This window comes from Natrix helvetica (assembly GCF_964273705.1).
Source record: "Natrix helvetica genome assembly, chromosome: 3".
Taxonomy (NCBI): Eukaryota; Metazoa; Chordata; class Lepidosauria; order Squamata; family Natricidae; genus Natrix; species Natrix helvetica.
This window is the reverse complement of record NC_138549.1, coordinates 44,433,258-44,448,634: the sequence shown is the minus strand read 5'-3', so window position 1 is coordinate 44,448,634 and position 15,377 is coordinate 44,433,258. Positions and strand designations below refer to the sequence as shown.

Below are 15,377 nucleotides of genomic sequence, written 5' to 3'. Positions count from 1 at the left end.
TAATTCTGAAAAGTTGAGTAGGTTGATAGTGCCTCATAAAATGTCAGAAGTATTAGTATATATGTAATGTATACTGTACTTAAAGGATTTTAGTGACTAAAACATACAATGTTTTCATATCTAGCACAAACAAAATTATACAATTTTGCAACATGAGACCTTAGTAATATAAAAGTCTTAAGAACTGAAGACAAAAAGAAAATGCTGATAGCATACAAGGAATAACTCACGCAAAATTGTTCTAATATCAAAATATAGCAATTTATTCAAGACACTGAATATGATCTCTTGATTTTCTTCTTGGAACAAATGAATTACAACACACAAGGTGATTTGTTGAAAGAAAGTGAGTGTGGTTTTTGGGTATGTGTATGTGCGAGCGTGCATGTAAGAGGGGATGGGTATAGAGAGAAAATGGGCAAAGGGAGGTGTTTCAACAGAATTTGTGAAACGCTGAAATGAGAACCAGGCCTGGCTTCAAGTCTGACACAGACAATAAAACTTCAGAAGCCAGAATTTAGACTACCAGTGAGTGGCTGAAAATATAATTTGGAAAGGAAGGAAAGAAGGAAGGAAGGAAGGAAGGGAAGAAAAAACAGGGAAACAAGCTATAAAAATGAAAAAAAGTGCACATCACCTGGGACCAAGATTATAGTTTTGTTTTAAAATAAAAAATAAAAATGCAATCTCTTATATTAAGAAAAAATCTTTGCGGAATCTAGAAATTATTAGGCATTTTGATTCCCCATACAGGAACCCTGTTTACCATATTAAAGATGTAGTATCCCATTAGTTCACATGTATCTCAATTAAGTCTAAATTCAAATAGAATGTCCAGAATTTTATTCCAGAATTGGTTATGGAATAATATTTTATCATTTTAATATTACAATACAGGTAGTCCTCTATGTACAACCATTCATTCAGCAACCATTCAAAGTTACAACAGCACTGGAAAAAGTAACTTACAACCAGTTGCACTTACAACTATCATAGCATCCCCACTTCGGCAACTGGCATGTAGGGTTGCAGGGTCCTGGGGTCATGTGATTACCATTTGCAACCTCCTCAGCTGTCTCCTGACAAGTAAAGTTAATGGGGAAAGATAGATGCTTTTAATGGCCGTGTGATTCACTTAACAACTGCAATGTTTCACTTAACTTTGGCAAAATATGTTATATTATTGGGCGCAGCCTACTTAACAACCGTCTTGCTTCACAATGAAAATTCTAGTCCCAACTGTGATTGTAATTTGAGGACTATCTGTAGTTTATTTATTTATTAATATGCCTCACTACCCAGTTATTGTTGATTTGAAGCCAGATTTAAAGTATTGTCTTAAGCAGTAATATTGTGCATGTCTACTTAGAAGTGAATTTCTTTGAGCGCACTCAAGTCTAATGTCTTGGGGTGAAATACTATTTGAAAAATAAAAATAAAAATGATGAAATTGGTTCTGTCTTATCAAATATATCTACATAATTTGCAAATAGTATTTCATATAGAGTGAAATGTTAAGATTCTTTCATAACTTCAAGTATATATTTGAAAGCAGAATCATGGTACACCAATGGTAATATTTTTTCCTTTAAAAAGTCATGATTTTTAAGAAAAAAATAATTCAAAGTAAATTTTGAAGTTTATAATTCTGAAATTATGTTTTAATATTCTGTCAAGTTACAACATGGGATAATGAATTTATGCCATGGAATATTTTACTACTTGCACGATTAATTTAAAGAATCTTTTTCAAAGAAGTATAGGCAAAACTGCCTTTCATGAAGATTAAAAAGATACTGCATCTTTAAATAGGGATTCATTTGAATTGTTCTTTTAAATGATGGAATCCAATCCAATCCACATATGTTAGATATTTTAAGTTTTTAAAATTGTGTTTTAACATAAAAATACTACGACCTTTATTTCTTATTCTAAAAATACATGGGGCTCTTTCTTTTTCTTAAAAAGTAATCTTTCTTCTGTAAAAAGCTTTTCCGGCACCTAAAGCACTTAATACACATTTTTTGAAAGTGCCCTTCAGATTTCAAGATCTGAAGCATGGAAACATTAAAGAAGTAGCAGAATCAAAGGATAAAGAAAAGAGAAAAGATGGGGGGAGGGGTGAAGAGAAGAAATGAGAAACAGAAGCTGTCACTAATGATGCCCATCTGCCCTTTGCATTAACTAGGCACAAATGGAAAGAACAAAGCAAAAAGTTGGTGAGAAGAAAGAAAACAAAGGGAGAGAGAGAGAAAGAAAGAAGAGAAAGAAATAAAGAAAGAAAAAGAAAAAGAAAAAGAAAGACATTCAGTTTGAACCTATGCCTGTTATTGTCAAGGCTGTAACATTCCAGCTGATAAGAAAAAAATCACTGAACAAATAACAGTAGTCTAGAAAATACAAAGTGTTTGGATTACAAATTTGAGTGTATCATCAATACAAACTGGTTTTTGAACGTCCTTTGGGAGAGCAATTATAGTGTCCAAACTAGAAAGAAAAACAATGCAATACCACATGGAGGAGAACTTTTTCCCATTTTGGTTTATCAAAGCATTTTGCTTCATAGATTTTGTTTTCCTTTTAATTGTTATTGTTTTTGGCACAGCTTTTTGTCTTCTTTTTAGCAGCTGTCAAAGTGAGGTCTCAGAGATCTGACCCCAGCAAACAGCAGGTTTAGCTGTTGATGGCCATCTTCTTGCTTGCCTCCAAAGGCTGTAAGTTCATAGTGGAAAAATCCCCCCTCCCTAAGTGATTCTGTTTTAAAACCTTGGTGAAGGTTGGTGGACAAAACATTGCAAGCTCCTTTTGCCTGGGAGAAATGCATTATTTGTTTAGTTCTGCTTCTGTTTATTTCCCCCAGTGTTTGCCATTCCAGAGATGTTAAAAGTATGTTTGAAGAATGCTTCCACCTCCACATTCAATGCTGGTCCATTTGCAGTTTCTTCTAAAATATTTATTTTTGCAGGTCTAGAACACACACCTGGAACACAGAAAAATTGGGCACCAAATAAACTCTTTAAAAAATTTTTTATTGCTAAAAAAGAAAATGTTGGACATGGTGAAACTGTCTTGGCGGTCTCTCGGCCACACAGCAAATAACACAAATCTTTTCAATGCATACAAGCAATGAGAATTCAATAAACATTGCTACTTAATGATTACATATGCATACTTAATCTCTTCTACATGAATGCAATAACAATTATAATTATAATTACATAATATACTACCTGTATTGCCTTATGTTTCAATCTATGCATCTTTGTGCTAATTTGTTCCACTTCCCTTCCCTTCCTTAAATCCAACCACTGATAAAATCTATCCCAAATCTCATAGTATTCTGTCTCTCCTTTATTTTTCAATTCTAGTGTCAGTCTATCACATTCTGCACAATCAAGTATTTTATTTATTATTTCCCTTTCTTTAGTTTATGTTTCCATTCTTCCATTGTTGAGCATAAACTATTCTCGCAGCTGTTATGATATATAGTGTTAAATATGTTAACCCTTTGCTTAAATCCTCTTTAATAATTCCTAATAGGAATATTTCTGGTTTGGGTTCCATTCTCTGTCAAGTCAATTTTTCCAGCCACCTTTAATTTTTTGCCAATATTCTTTGGTTTTCCTACATGACCACCACATGTGATAGTAGGTGCCCGGTGTTTGGTCACATTTCCTCAAATAACCTCATAATAACTTTTGATAATTCAATTGTATACATTTCTATCAGGATAATGAACAGGAGCATACTTGCATTTTCATAAAATGTTCAGACTCACTCAGTTTTAAATCCTGAGTATTCCAAAGACTCAGATGAAAGAAAGGCTAGCTGAAGAATAAGGATTGACTAAAATCAAATCCTTACTCAAATTTTTCAAGTGTGCAAAAACATACAGTGAAAGCAAGAAATAGCTTCATTTGAATCTGGCCATTATAGATAGTTCTTGACTTATGACTGGTACCTTAACAACTGTTCAATATTAAGATGGCTTTGGAACAGTGCTTTACTGTGTGTAAAACACTTCCATTCATCACAAAACACTGCTTACCACAGATTGCCAAGCATCCCACAGTCATGTGGCTTGTCATTTGCGATCTTCCCTGACAGTTTTCCCCCCAAATGCTTTCCCCTTGGATGTTAGCAGTGAGAATTTTCAGCACCAGAAGTGAGAGATTCGCGCATGGCCTACACTGGGCTTTCCTAGCCTTGGCCAGAGCCACAAGGCACCCATGCCTTATTTTAGTGCTGCCTCCCTGCTCTGGCACTGAAAATCCTTCCTGTTAAAATCCAAGCATACTACACCTCTAACATTTAACTGCTTAGCAATGATGGGAATCTGCTGGAATAAATTTCCAAAGGAGCCTCATCTCCTAGCAAAGAAACAGTTTGGGGTGAGTTGCTTTTTCCAAAAGTCAGGCACTGATGCTGCATTGTGCAAAGACACCCCCCCCCCCACATGTGCTCTAGCCTGGTCAGCAGGAAATGTATGGCAGAACAGGAGGGAACCCAAGAGGAAAAGACTCACTCTCACTTTCTATTGGCAAATACCCTCCAGCTGCACACTTCCCAGAAAATAAAAAAAAATTATCTGGCCAAAAGAACCCATTTCCCCCTCCCTACCCAGCTAGCCACTCCTGAGAGCAAAGTTTAATGCAAACTTTTCAAAAGGCTTACGCAGCCAGGAGCCAAATCTCCAGGATTTAAACCTCAGGCCTTTCCCCACTGTCTTTTCAAGGCAAATAACCCTTGGCCATCTTGTAATTGTTGGGGGCACCTATAATAATAATACTTTATTTACAGTCACAGACCAAAACACGAACAGTACAAAAGAGACACAGCAACCAGTCACCAAAAGCCCAACTAAGGGAGGTTACAGCTCTCTCCTCTAATGTTCACAGCTCTCAAGAAAAACCTGGAAACCTGAGAGGTGATGTACGAGGAGACATCCCCAAGGCAATGCACAAACAAATCACAGCCATCAGGACCAGAAGGGACGATTTCAGGAAGAGACAGTAACCTAGATCTGTCCGCGCTATACATAGGGCAAAATAGAAGGACATGCTCCGCTGTCTCAACCTCGGCTCTGTCACAAGGGCACAGCCGCTCATTAATCGGGAGCCTCTTGAAACGACCATCCAGAAGTGCTGAGGGCAAGACATTGAAGCGAGCTAGGGAAAAAGCTCTTCTATACTTGGGAATGGTTAGGGTATAAAAATAGGAAGCCATCCTCAATCCATAGTTATTAATTTGGTTGAGAGTCAGGGGGGAGCAAGTTTTATTGGCTCTGGCTCGTAGATATTGTAAATCAATGTCCACGAGCCATTGGACTATCCTAAATTGGGCAACCTTGAGGTCGTAGTTTCCCAAGGCATCCTCCGTGAAACCTAGCAGATGGGGGCACCTGTTCCACATTTAACAATTCTATTTAGGCTGAGATTTGTGGTTTCTTGTCACCTCAGCTTTAGAACTAGATTTTATTGCACTCTGGATTTTACTCCATCATATCTGAATAAATTGGTCCGAATTATGCCTTTTGGCAGAGAGACCACTAAGTGCATCACAAGAAGAAATACTTGCAGTGTTGAAATGCACTCATTTATTTATAACTAAAAACAAAATAAAACCCAAACCGAAGAAACCATACCGATCCATCTGAAGCACTGGCTCCGACTTTGTCTCCTCTAGCATTCCAGCAGACTTCAAATATTCCACCGGTGCCTCTGTAGCTATGTACTAGAGTCCCACTCTATGAATAAATAGAACATCTTTATTCAGGGGACAAATCTATACCATTTTGTTTGTAATTTCAATACTGATATCATAACACATACATTTCTATAAATAATACTTGCATTAGTTTTGCCTATAGCTTATGGAGTAAATAACTTGATCATTTGCATTTGCATATCCATGTTCCAAATGGATAACTATATGTTTATGTCATTAATCTTTTGAAGAAGATTGGGCTGTTGTTTCCCTTTTGTGTAAAGACAGATTCAAAGAGCGGGTTAAGCAGTTCAGCTTTCTCCCTGTTACTCACCACCTTCTTACCATTTTCTCCCATCAATCATTTCATTGATTTTTTTTCTCATTTTTTACATACTGAAAGAAACTGGTTTTTGTTATTTTTTACTTTTGTTGCAAGCCTTAGTTTGTTTTGAACCTTAGCTTTCCTACTTTCATCTTTGCAAGCTTGGGCTATTTGCTGATATTTTGCCTTAGTTTTGTGCCCCTTTTTCCTCTTTTTATACTTGTCCTTTTTGTCTTTCAGTTTATCAGAGAGTTCTTTATGCAGCCATGCTGGTTCCTTTTGAGAGCTGTTACATTTCTTCTTCACTGGAATTGTGCTAGACTGGGCTTTTATAATCTGACTTTTCAAAATCCCCCAAGCTTCTTGGGTTGTTTTCCCTTTGAGTATTCTCATCCATGGAATCCTTCCGAAGCTCTCTCTAAATTTATTGAAATCAGCTCTCTTAAAGTCCAAGACTCAAATTGACTTTGTTCTATTGCTTGCGTTTGCATAATGTTGAATTCCAATATTGCATGATCACTCCCCACACAAGATTCCCATAACTTCAACACCTTCTATCATTTCATCTCTGTTAGTGAGAATTAAGTCCAATATGGCTGACCGCCTAGTTTCCTTCTCTACTTTTTGGGAGACAAAGTTGTCTGCTAGGTTTGTCAGGAAACTGTTTGATCTTCCACTTGGTGTAAAGTTTGTTTCCCATTTGATGTCGGGATAATTTAAATTCCCCATTACTATTGTGATACATACCTTAGTTAACTGACTATAAAAACCATCTATTTCTTCTATTTGGTTGGTTGGCCTATAGTATACATCTATGACAGTGTCATCCCCCTTTTTTATATTGATACAAATGCATTCAAGATGGATTTCATGATTATCTTGATAACACAGATATTTGTTAACTATTAACTTACTATATAAAGTACTTGGCCTTTAACGAGGGATACGTATTGGGTGAGTAACAAGTGAGGAGTCTACATAAAACTGAAAACTGAATTTAAAAAAATAACTAAGAATGAAACTGCGCTTAAATGTAATTTTGCCTCTAATTTATAAGAAATTGACCCTATAGCAAGAGATCCAAACTATAACTGATAACAGTTTCAGCCAATATAATAATGTTGAGGCTTGCCAAAAATTTAGCAACATTGGGAGAGTCACTCCTGTAACAGAATACATTGGTATTTGAGCAATATTTCTGGACTGATATAATTTCTTAATTAAGTTCACTTATCTTGAGTGCAGACTGCTATTCCTAGAAAGGAATACAGCTAATCTCATTAGCCTCAAGGTTGCCTTTGAGAATTTGACTGAGTATCAACGAAAGAACAGATCTTCTGACAGATAAAAAATGCAACAATATTAAATTAGGTTAGTTTTAGGACTAAATTCAAAACCTGAAGTCTACATGGCGAAAAACATACACATTAAAAATGAACATTTAAGTGTCTCCATTAAACTTGCTTTAAATTTATTTTCAAACAATCAGTCTTGCTACATGTTGCTGGACATTTTGTTGTTATTATACAGTGTATCTAATGGCAGTTGGAGTCTAAAGTACCTGGAAAGTACTAGGTTATCTATTTTTAATTAAGCTATTGAAAGAACACTGTTGATAACCTCTTTCAATTAATGAAAAGATAAAGCTGAGGGAAAGGACTCATTGTTTTTAATGAGTATGATTTAATCAAATTTTATATAGCTTTATTGCTGAAAATCATTTTAGAATAGGAATCCTGGTCATACTTTTACTATTCAACATAAGTAAGATATGTCTACAGTGTACTATATACACACCTGCTTCTAGACACAAAACTACTAGTGACAGGACTATCCTTTTGTTACGTTTATTAGATTCATAGGCCTCTGCCACATTTATTTAAGTATAAGCATCAATAAATTTATATTATGTAGTAAAAACAAGTTACAAACATATTTACTACAATTTAAAGAGCACGTTTAAACTTATATTAGTGCCATGATTTAAAATTACCATACCTGGGTGTTCCATATATGAACACATTTGTCGAAGGATCCACTTGCTAAATATTTTCCATCAGGACTAAAAGCTACACTGTAGACAGGTTCTTGATGTTTTGTTAACGTGTTAGTGCAGATACCTCTTTCTACATCCCACAACCGAACAGTAGAATCAAATGAAGCACTGAAGCAAAGAGAGAAAAACATTTTTTTCATTGACAATATTGCTAATGTAAGTGGTTAAAACATTACTATTGAAGTTAAACAGTCTATTGATCTTATGCAATGTTCTCTGCCTTCCTATGAAAATACGTGCTTGGGCTTATCTCCTCATTCCATTGCTGATACTGAGATTTCCCAATGTAACAAGTTCCTTGAATGACTATATCATAAGTCACAGCCCCATACTAGCTCAGTAGTCATAAGTAACCATAAATAGCATGTAGGTGGCCATGAAGCTTAACGGAGATAAATAAATAGGCTTGGAGGAAAAGGACGAAGTAATAACTGCATCATAGGAATTACACAGGCTGTTAGAGGTTTTTGTTCAGCACAAAAATGTAGTACAACCTGTTCTTCCTCTGCCAGTGCCGACAACGCAAGGCAGCCTTTTCAAGACATGCTTATGCTTCTAATATTCTATGAAGAATATCAATAACTTTGTAAATATGTAAACAGTTAAATATAACTGAGAATACAGGATGCTAAGGGACTGGGAAGAGAAGCTGTGTTTCAAGTGCCTTGGTATAAGAATAGAAGAAATTGCATTGTTTTGCTTTTACCTTGCCAACATAATGTTGCAGTTTGGGTTGCTGGTACCTGGTCCTGTTGGACTCCATTTGATAGTATAAATCTCTTTGTTATGTGCTTGAAGGTCATGTACACAAGTGTCTTGCTTCATACTCCAAATCTATACAAAGAATCAATTGAATGGAGATAAATAAAATCTGCATTTAGAAATATTTTGTCCATTTACGATGTAGGGGTCACTAGGCAAAAAAGACTAGTAATTTCTGTTTTTAGATGGTTTTAAAGGCATTGCAAATCCTTTGAAAACTTTACAAATAATATTTTATAAACTTTAGTTCAAGTTCTTGAAAATACTATGCTTGGACCTGAGATCATACCTTTAACGTCATATCATCTGAGCAGGATGCTAGAAGCATACCAGAAGGATCCCATTTAATTGCATTGACCTCATTCTGAAACAAAGGAGTTATTTTAAAATTAGTGTATATATTCTATAATTAGTGTTGTACTTTTTACAAACAAGCAAGCTGAATTTATTGGCACATCAACTAAAAATACTCCATTTTTTAAATATGGAAATTTTTCAGAAGTTTCTCAAACAGGGAAATAGACTGAATGTTATTGAACCATTTTTCAAGCAAAGGTTTATTATTTTGCATTGGAAGATTTATTAAGATATTTTGCATTGGAAGATAATGATTGATTTTGCTGTTATAAGCAGATAAACAATACATTTCTTGTTTTGCAACTTTTAACCTAACAAGTCTAAATTTGGAGGGAATTCAATCTGTTGCTTGCTTATTGTTATCATTTTGTCCAAGACATCCCTTTAAAATGTAAAGATTTTATGCATTCTCACTGAAGCAAGTGCCATTTTTATTACAATTACTCCAGAGTTCATAATTTTAGGTGAGATGCTAATAGAGGTTAAATGTCAATAAATTAACATCTTAAGGCATTATTACTATGATGATGATGATGTTAATTTTTGGTGAGATTCGCAGCCTTTGGGGCTAGTTGGTAGCTCAACAGCTTGAGTCCTAACCAAGGACCTAGGAACTGTTAAGGTAACATTGGAGGATATAAATTGTTCCAAGTAGGGTGGTTTTTTATAGAGTCAGAATGTTCAAGTCAGGTAAATTTAGAATTTTCAAATAGCGAGGTAGCCCTTTAGGTATTGCTCCAAGGGCTCCATTTACAATTGGGACAACACATGATTTCTTTTCCCACAGTCGCTCAACCTCAATTTGCAAGTCCTGGTATTTTGTGATTTTTTTCTTGTTGTTTATCTTCAATTCGTGCATCACCAGGTATTGCAATGTCAATGAACCATACTTTTTTCTTTTCAATTATTGTTATGTCAGGTGTGTTGTAGGCCTAGTGCCAGTCAGTCTGGATTCTGAAGTCCCACAAGATCTTGCCTTTCTCATTCTCTAAAACCTTCTCAACCTGATGGTCCCAGTAGTTTTTGCTGTACTCAAATCCAAACTTTTGGCACAATTTCCAGTGAATAATCTTGGCAACGCAGTCATGGCATTGTAAGTAGTCAGTTTGTGAAATTTTGCTGCACCCGCTGATCAAGTGGTCGACTGTCTCATCTTTCTCATTATAGAGGCGACATTTGCTGTTGGTGGTAACATGTTGAATTTTTGCCTTCGTGCAGTTTGTGACTAAGGCTTGTTGCCAAAATAAAGCCTTCTGTTTCTTTTTCAGTACTCCTGATCTTAACCAGTTCCAAGTTAGTTTTTGGTCAGCTTTGCCTTCAATACTTTTCAAGTATTGGCCATGCATAGCTTTGCTTTTCCAATTTTCAGCTCGCTTCTCAATTACTTCTTTCTTATATTCAGCTTTTAACTTAGTTGTCTTCAAAAGGCCTCCTTTATTTACTTCCTTAATCATTGGTTCTTCACTTTTCTGGATGTAATCATTCAAGCTGTGTCTTTCCTCTTCCACAGTCTGCTTTACTTGTAGGAGTCCTCGACCACCCTCTGCTCTTGGTAGATACAATCGGTCAACATCACTTTTAGGGTGCAAAGCATGATTCATTGTCATAAAGCTTCCTTGTTTTTCTGTCCATATTGTCCAACTCCATCTGGGTCCAGTCAATTATTCCTGCAGAGTATTGAATTACAGGTATAGCCCAGGTATTTATGGCTTTTATGATGTTTCCTCCACTCAGTTTGGACTTTAATATCTTGATAATTTGTCGAATGTACTTGGCTGAGGTTAATTCCTTGACTTTATTATGCATTAAGTCAGAGGTCTCTAAAATCCCCAAGCACTTGTAGCCTGCTTCTGGTTTTACTGCCTTTATCATTTCTTCATTCTCAAGTTGTATTCCATCATCTTCTAGGACCTTACCTGCCTTGGTTGCCATTGTTGCACATTTGTCAATTCCAAACTGCATACCAATGTCTTGGCTAAATTCTTTTGTGCTTTCAATTAATAAATTCAGTTCAGCTTTTGTTTTACCAAACAGCTTCATATCATCCATGTACACCAAGTATGAAATTTTCAGTCCTTTCTTTGCAAGTTCATATCCACAGTTCACCTTCTTCAAAATGGTTGTCAATGGTAGCATTGAGTATAAAAAGTAGGGGTGAAAGGGAATCACCCTGGAAAATGCCTCATTTAATTTCAACTTCACCCAGTTCTCCATTAGCCATAAGCTTCGTTTTCCAGAGGTTCATTGAAGTTTCCATGCATTTTTGTATGTTGCTGCTGATGCTAAAGATTTTCAGGTATTTCTTGATCCAGCTGTGGGGAACTGAATCAAACGCTTTCTTAGTCTATCCAAGGCATGAATAGCTTGATTCGTCTTTTCTTTGAATTCTTTAGGATTAGCTTGTCAATCAGCAGTTGGTCCTTTGTTCCTCTTGAATTTTTGCAGCATCCTTTCTGTTCTACAGGAAGCAAGTCATTTCTTCCCAAGTATCCGTAAATTTGGTTTGCAATGATACCAGTAAGGAGCTTGTATGTTGTTGGCAAACAGATGATTGGCCTATAGTTTCCATAATCCTTTCCTTTTTCTTTATCTTTTTGGATCAAAAATGTCCTTTCAGTTGTCATCCATTCATCATTGTCAGGTGTTTTTAAGATCTGGTTAATTTGGGCTGCCAATCTTTCGTGCATACTTGCAAGTGTCTTTAGCCAGAAACCATGTAGCTCATCTGGTCCAGGTGCACTCCAATTCTTCACTTTTCTTGACTGCCTTTGCACCATTTCTTTTGTTATTTTCACATCTTCCATTTTATGCACTTTAATAGAATCCTCAACCTTCTTGATCCATGTTGCATTTCTGTTGTGCTTCTTGTTGTTTTCCCACAAATTCTTCCAGAATTTCAGAGCTTTCTCTTCATCAGGCTTTTCCTTTGTTGTTACTCCATCTCCATTTTCTAAGCTCTTATAAAACTGGTGCTGATTTGCTCTGAACTGTGAGTTTTCCTTGAATTGAGTTACTCGATTTTCATACCGTTTAATCTTTTCAGCAATGGCAACAACCCTCTGCTTCAGCTCTTCAATTACTACCGCAATCTCCTTATTCTCCAAATTGTATCTTGCTTCCAGGCTGCTTTTGACCTGCTTGTTTTTTAGATGACCTTGCCTTAAGTTGTTCAAGTTGCTCAAATCACGAATTTTTTTGATCTTCAATTCCAACCAAATTTTCCACTTAGGCTTCCCTTTCTTGCCTCTTTGGTTCCTTTGTATTTTCAAACCCAATTCTTTGGAGTTATGAAGGCTGCTGTATACATTAGCTGGTTTGTTTCAGCTAATGTAGTGGTTTGAATGGTTTGCACAGCCTCATTGACCTTTTTTAGTACATTTCTCAATTCTTTCCAGTTCACTTGGTTCAGCTTTGCAAACATGCTCTTTCAGCATCTTCCATTTGATGCTTTGTTTTCTCAGCTAATTGAGCACTATCTGTTGGTGCTTGCTCTTCAGTGCTTCCTTGTTCTTTATCTTCATCCATTTCAGCAGCCTCTTCCTCCCTTTCTTCCTCAGTTTGCTTTTGAGTCTGCAAATCATTCTTGATGTTACTCTTCTTTGTTGGTATACTCAGACCATTAGTTGCTTTCTCTTCGATTCCTGTTAATTCAGCTGTAGTGAAAAATTTGTGGCTCAGAATTACACGTCGTTGGTCCGTTAGCCTTTGTTCACTGATATCACAGTCCATATGGTTCACCTTCCAAATCTGATACATTCAGTTTTGAAGTCCACGTTTTTCTGGCTCAGACTGATAGTAAGCTTCCGTAATAGAGATGTTTTCTTCCCTGTCCAGATTTTTCGCTTTTTCTTCCAGTAGCTTGTCAGCTCCATGCCCTGGTTGCCTAGCAGAGGGAGCTGAGCCCTGTAGCTCACTTTGCACAGAATGCCCAGGAGCCATAGCATCCAACGGAACCCTTGTTAATCCGGGCGATGGTTCAGCCGGCATAAATTTCATTTTTCTCGTATTCACCCTGTTTGAATGGGTTGTGGAGCAAATTTTGTCTGGCCCTTCACCTAAGATCTGTCTGATATGGTTGCACCTGTTCAGCATAGCCCTTAGGATCACTAGAGCACGCAAGCCCCTCCACGCAAGCCTCCAGGTTATTATTATTATTACCACATCATTTTATGGTTGTTTTGTCTGTTTTATACATAAATAGCCATCAGGGATGCATGGAAAATTAGAAATTGGAATTAGATGTTGCCTCATGTAAGAATGCAAAATCTGTTATAATTATACATGTAATTCATATTATATTATAAAGTACAATGTAAAATTATATTTTTATGGATTTGCTATTTAACTGATAAATTATCTTGCATTCTCCCAATATTACAATTAGCTACCTTTTTTGCAGATCTCTTCATAGGTTAAAAAAAATACCCATGGGTTTTAAATCATCTCTGGGGAAAGTGTTGCATACTAATTCAGACCACTGGTTCACTACCATGAATTCTATTTAATGTTCTAATTAAAATAGCATTTCTATTTTTCTAAAGCAAAGCTATAAAAACAAATAAGAATTGATTTTACCACATCCTTATTAACATCAATGAATTTACTGCCAAGAATACACAGATTAAATTTAAGACTAAAATCCCTAATGTATTATCTAATTTTGAAGAATGGATACCTAGTAAGAAGGCAAGATAATAATGGAACTTTCCTTCTTGGCTTCCTGTTACTACACATGACCAGTTTGCCACCTAATGAGGAGACTCCCATCCCAGAATAACATGCTTACTATTTTGCATGAACACATAAATATATATTCTCAAAATTCAATGTATGCCTGCCAGCTAAATGAATTAGGTAGCTATTGATTTAAGAATATAGTATTCCTGAAATATTGATGAAGTCTGTTTTAATTGCAATGTGTTAAGATTATTGCTTAATTTTACCGTGTGGCCTTGAAAGGTTTTGACTGGACGATCACAGCCAAGTCTGCATACATGTATGCACATATCAGTGCTGCACGATGCAAAGGTAGTATTGTTTTGCCAATCTACGTCCAGGGCTGGGGCTGTGAAAGGAGGACAGAAAGGGATCATTAGGAAATTTAGCCAGGAAGCAAATTACTGTTGTAACAGTTAATTTACTTTAATTACATGTAGCATCCTAACACTATACTATTATTCTGAAAGAATGACCGACATTATTCTGATAATATGAGCACTATTTACAATAGAATAAAACCATTATGTACCAGACTTTGATGCCACAGCATGCAGTGGGTCTAATTTCCACTCTAATGACATTATCATACAAATAACAAACCTTAAAGTGTATTATGACAGTTTTGCTGAAAACCAGCATTTACTTCTGGTTTTCAGCAAAACCATCTGCTAGTGACTCATTGGTTCATTTAACAACTGCAGTGTTCACTTAGTGACTGTGATGTTCATTAACCACCATTGCAAAACTATGTAAAATTGGGACAGTTATGTGGGTGACCCAATTTATGACCATCGTAGTCATAGTTAAGGACTACCTATAGAAAAAGACACCAAACAAATCTAAAAACACAGCACACTTTCTGAAACCGTAAAAGCTATCAAAATAAATTAGATAATAATGTAGTTTTTACATACATGCCAGAACAAAGTTTTTGGGAAACCAGAGGATAGACTTTTAGAACACTATCAATCTGAACTAAAACATGGCCCAGACTCTCTACTGAAATAATACAAGATGAATTCTTGACATAAAATGAACTTTGCATTTTAAATCTCTGCGATACCAAATATCCAATGCAATTTATATTGCTTGAATAATATAAGATGAAAATGGAATAATTTATACAATTTACATTATAATATTGTTGGATACCATTTATGTAAATTTATGTCAGTGGTATAATAAGTATGTGATTGGGCTACATCACTACAAAGATACTATCTCTTATGTAAAAGATAATTGAGAATAACAAATATTTCTCAGTGATTTGGTCTATTAATAATTTATGATATGGCAACACCAAAAATTTTACTCTCAAATTTGTCTAACAAAAATGATTTCACTTCTGTTCTTTTTATCAGACAAATATAATAAAGCAAACTAGGATGCAATAGCCTAAATCTGTTTAATAGTCACTTGTGATACATAATTATGACAGAGTAAACGTTTTTG

The 15,377-nt window shown here is 35.7% G+C and overlaps 1 protein-coding gene across 6 annotated transcripts in view; it reads right to left on the bottom strand.

Moving 5' to 3' along the window:
• Positions 1-236: 236 nt before the first annotated feature.
• TBL1X (transducin beta like 1 X-linked) overlaps positions 237-15,377 on the bottom strand; it is a 149,682-nt gene continuing 134,541 nt past the window's right edge. For 5 of the 6 annotated variants that reach the window (XM_081948208.1, XM_081948206.1, XM_081948207.1 and 2 more), the window contains exons 11-16: positions 14,150-14,271; positions 9,139-9,213; positions 8,794-8,921; positions 8,030-8,195; positions 5,645-5,746; positions 237-2,980 (exon numbers count right to left, since the gene is read on the bottom strand). In XM_081948208.1, coding sequence (XP_081804334.1) covers positions 2,954-2,980; positions 5,645-5,746; positions 8,030-8,195; positions 8,794-8,921; positions 9,139-9,213; positions 14,150-14,271 — 620 coding nt within the window. In that variant the 3' untranslated portion in view covers positions 237-2,953. Of the gene's footprint in view, positions 2,981-5,644; positions 7,369-8,029; positions 8,196-8,793; positions 8,922-9,138; positions 9,214-14,149; positions 14,272-15,377 lie in introns of all 6 variants that reach the window. The other variant, XR_014174976.1, reaches the window with a different exon arrangement.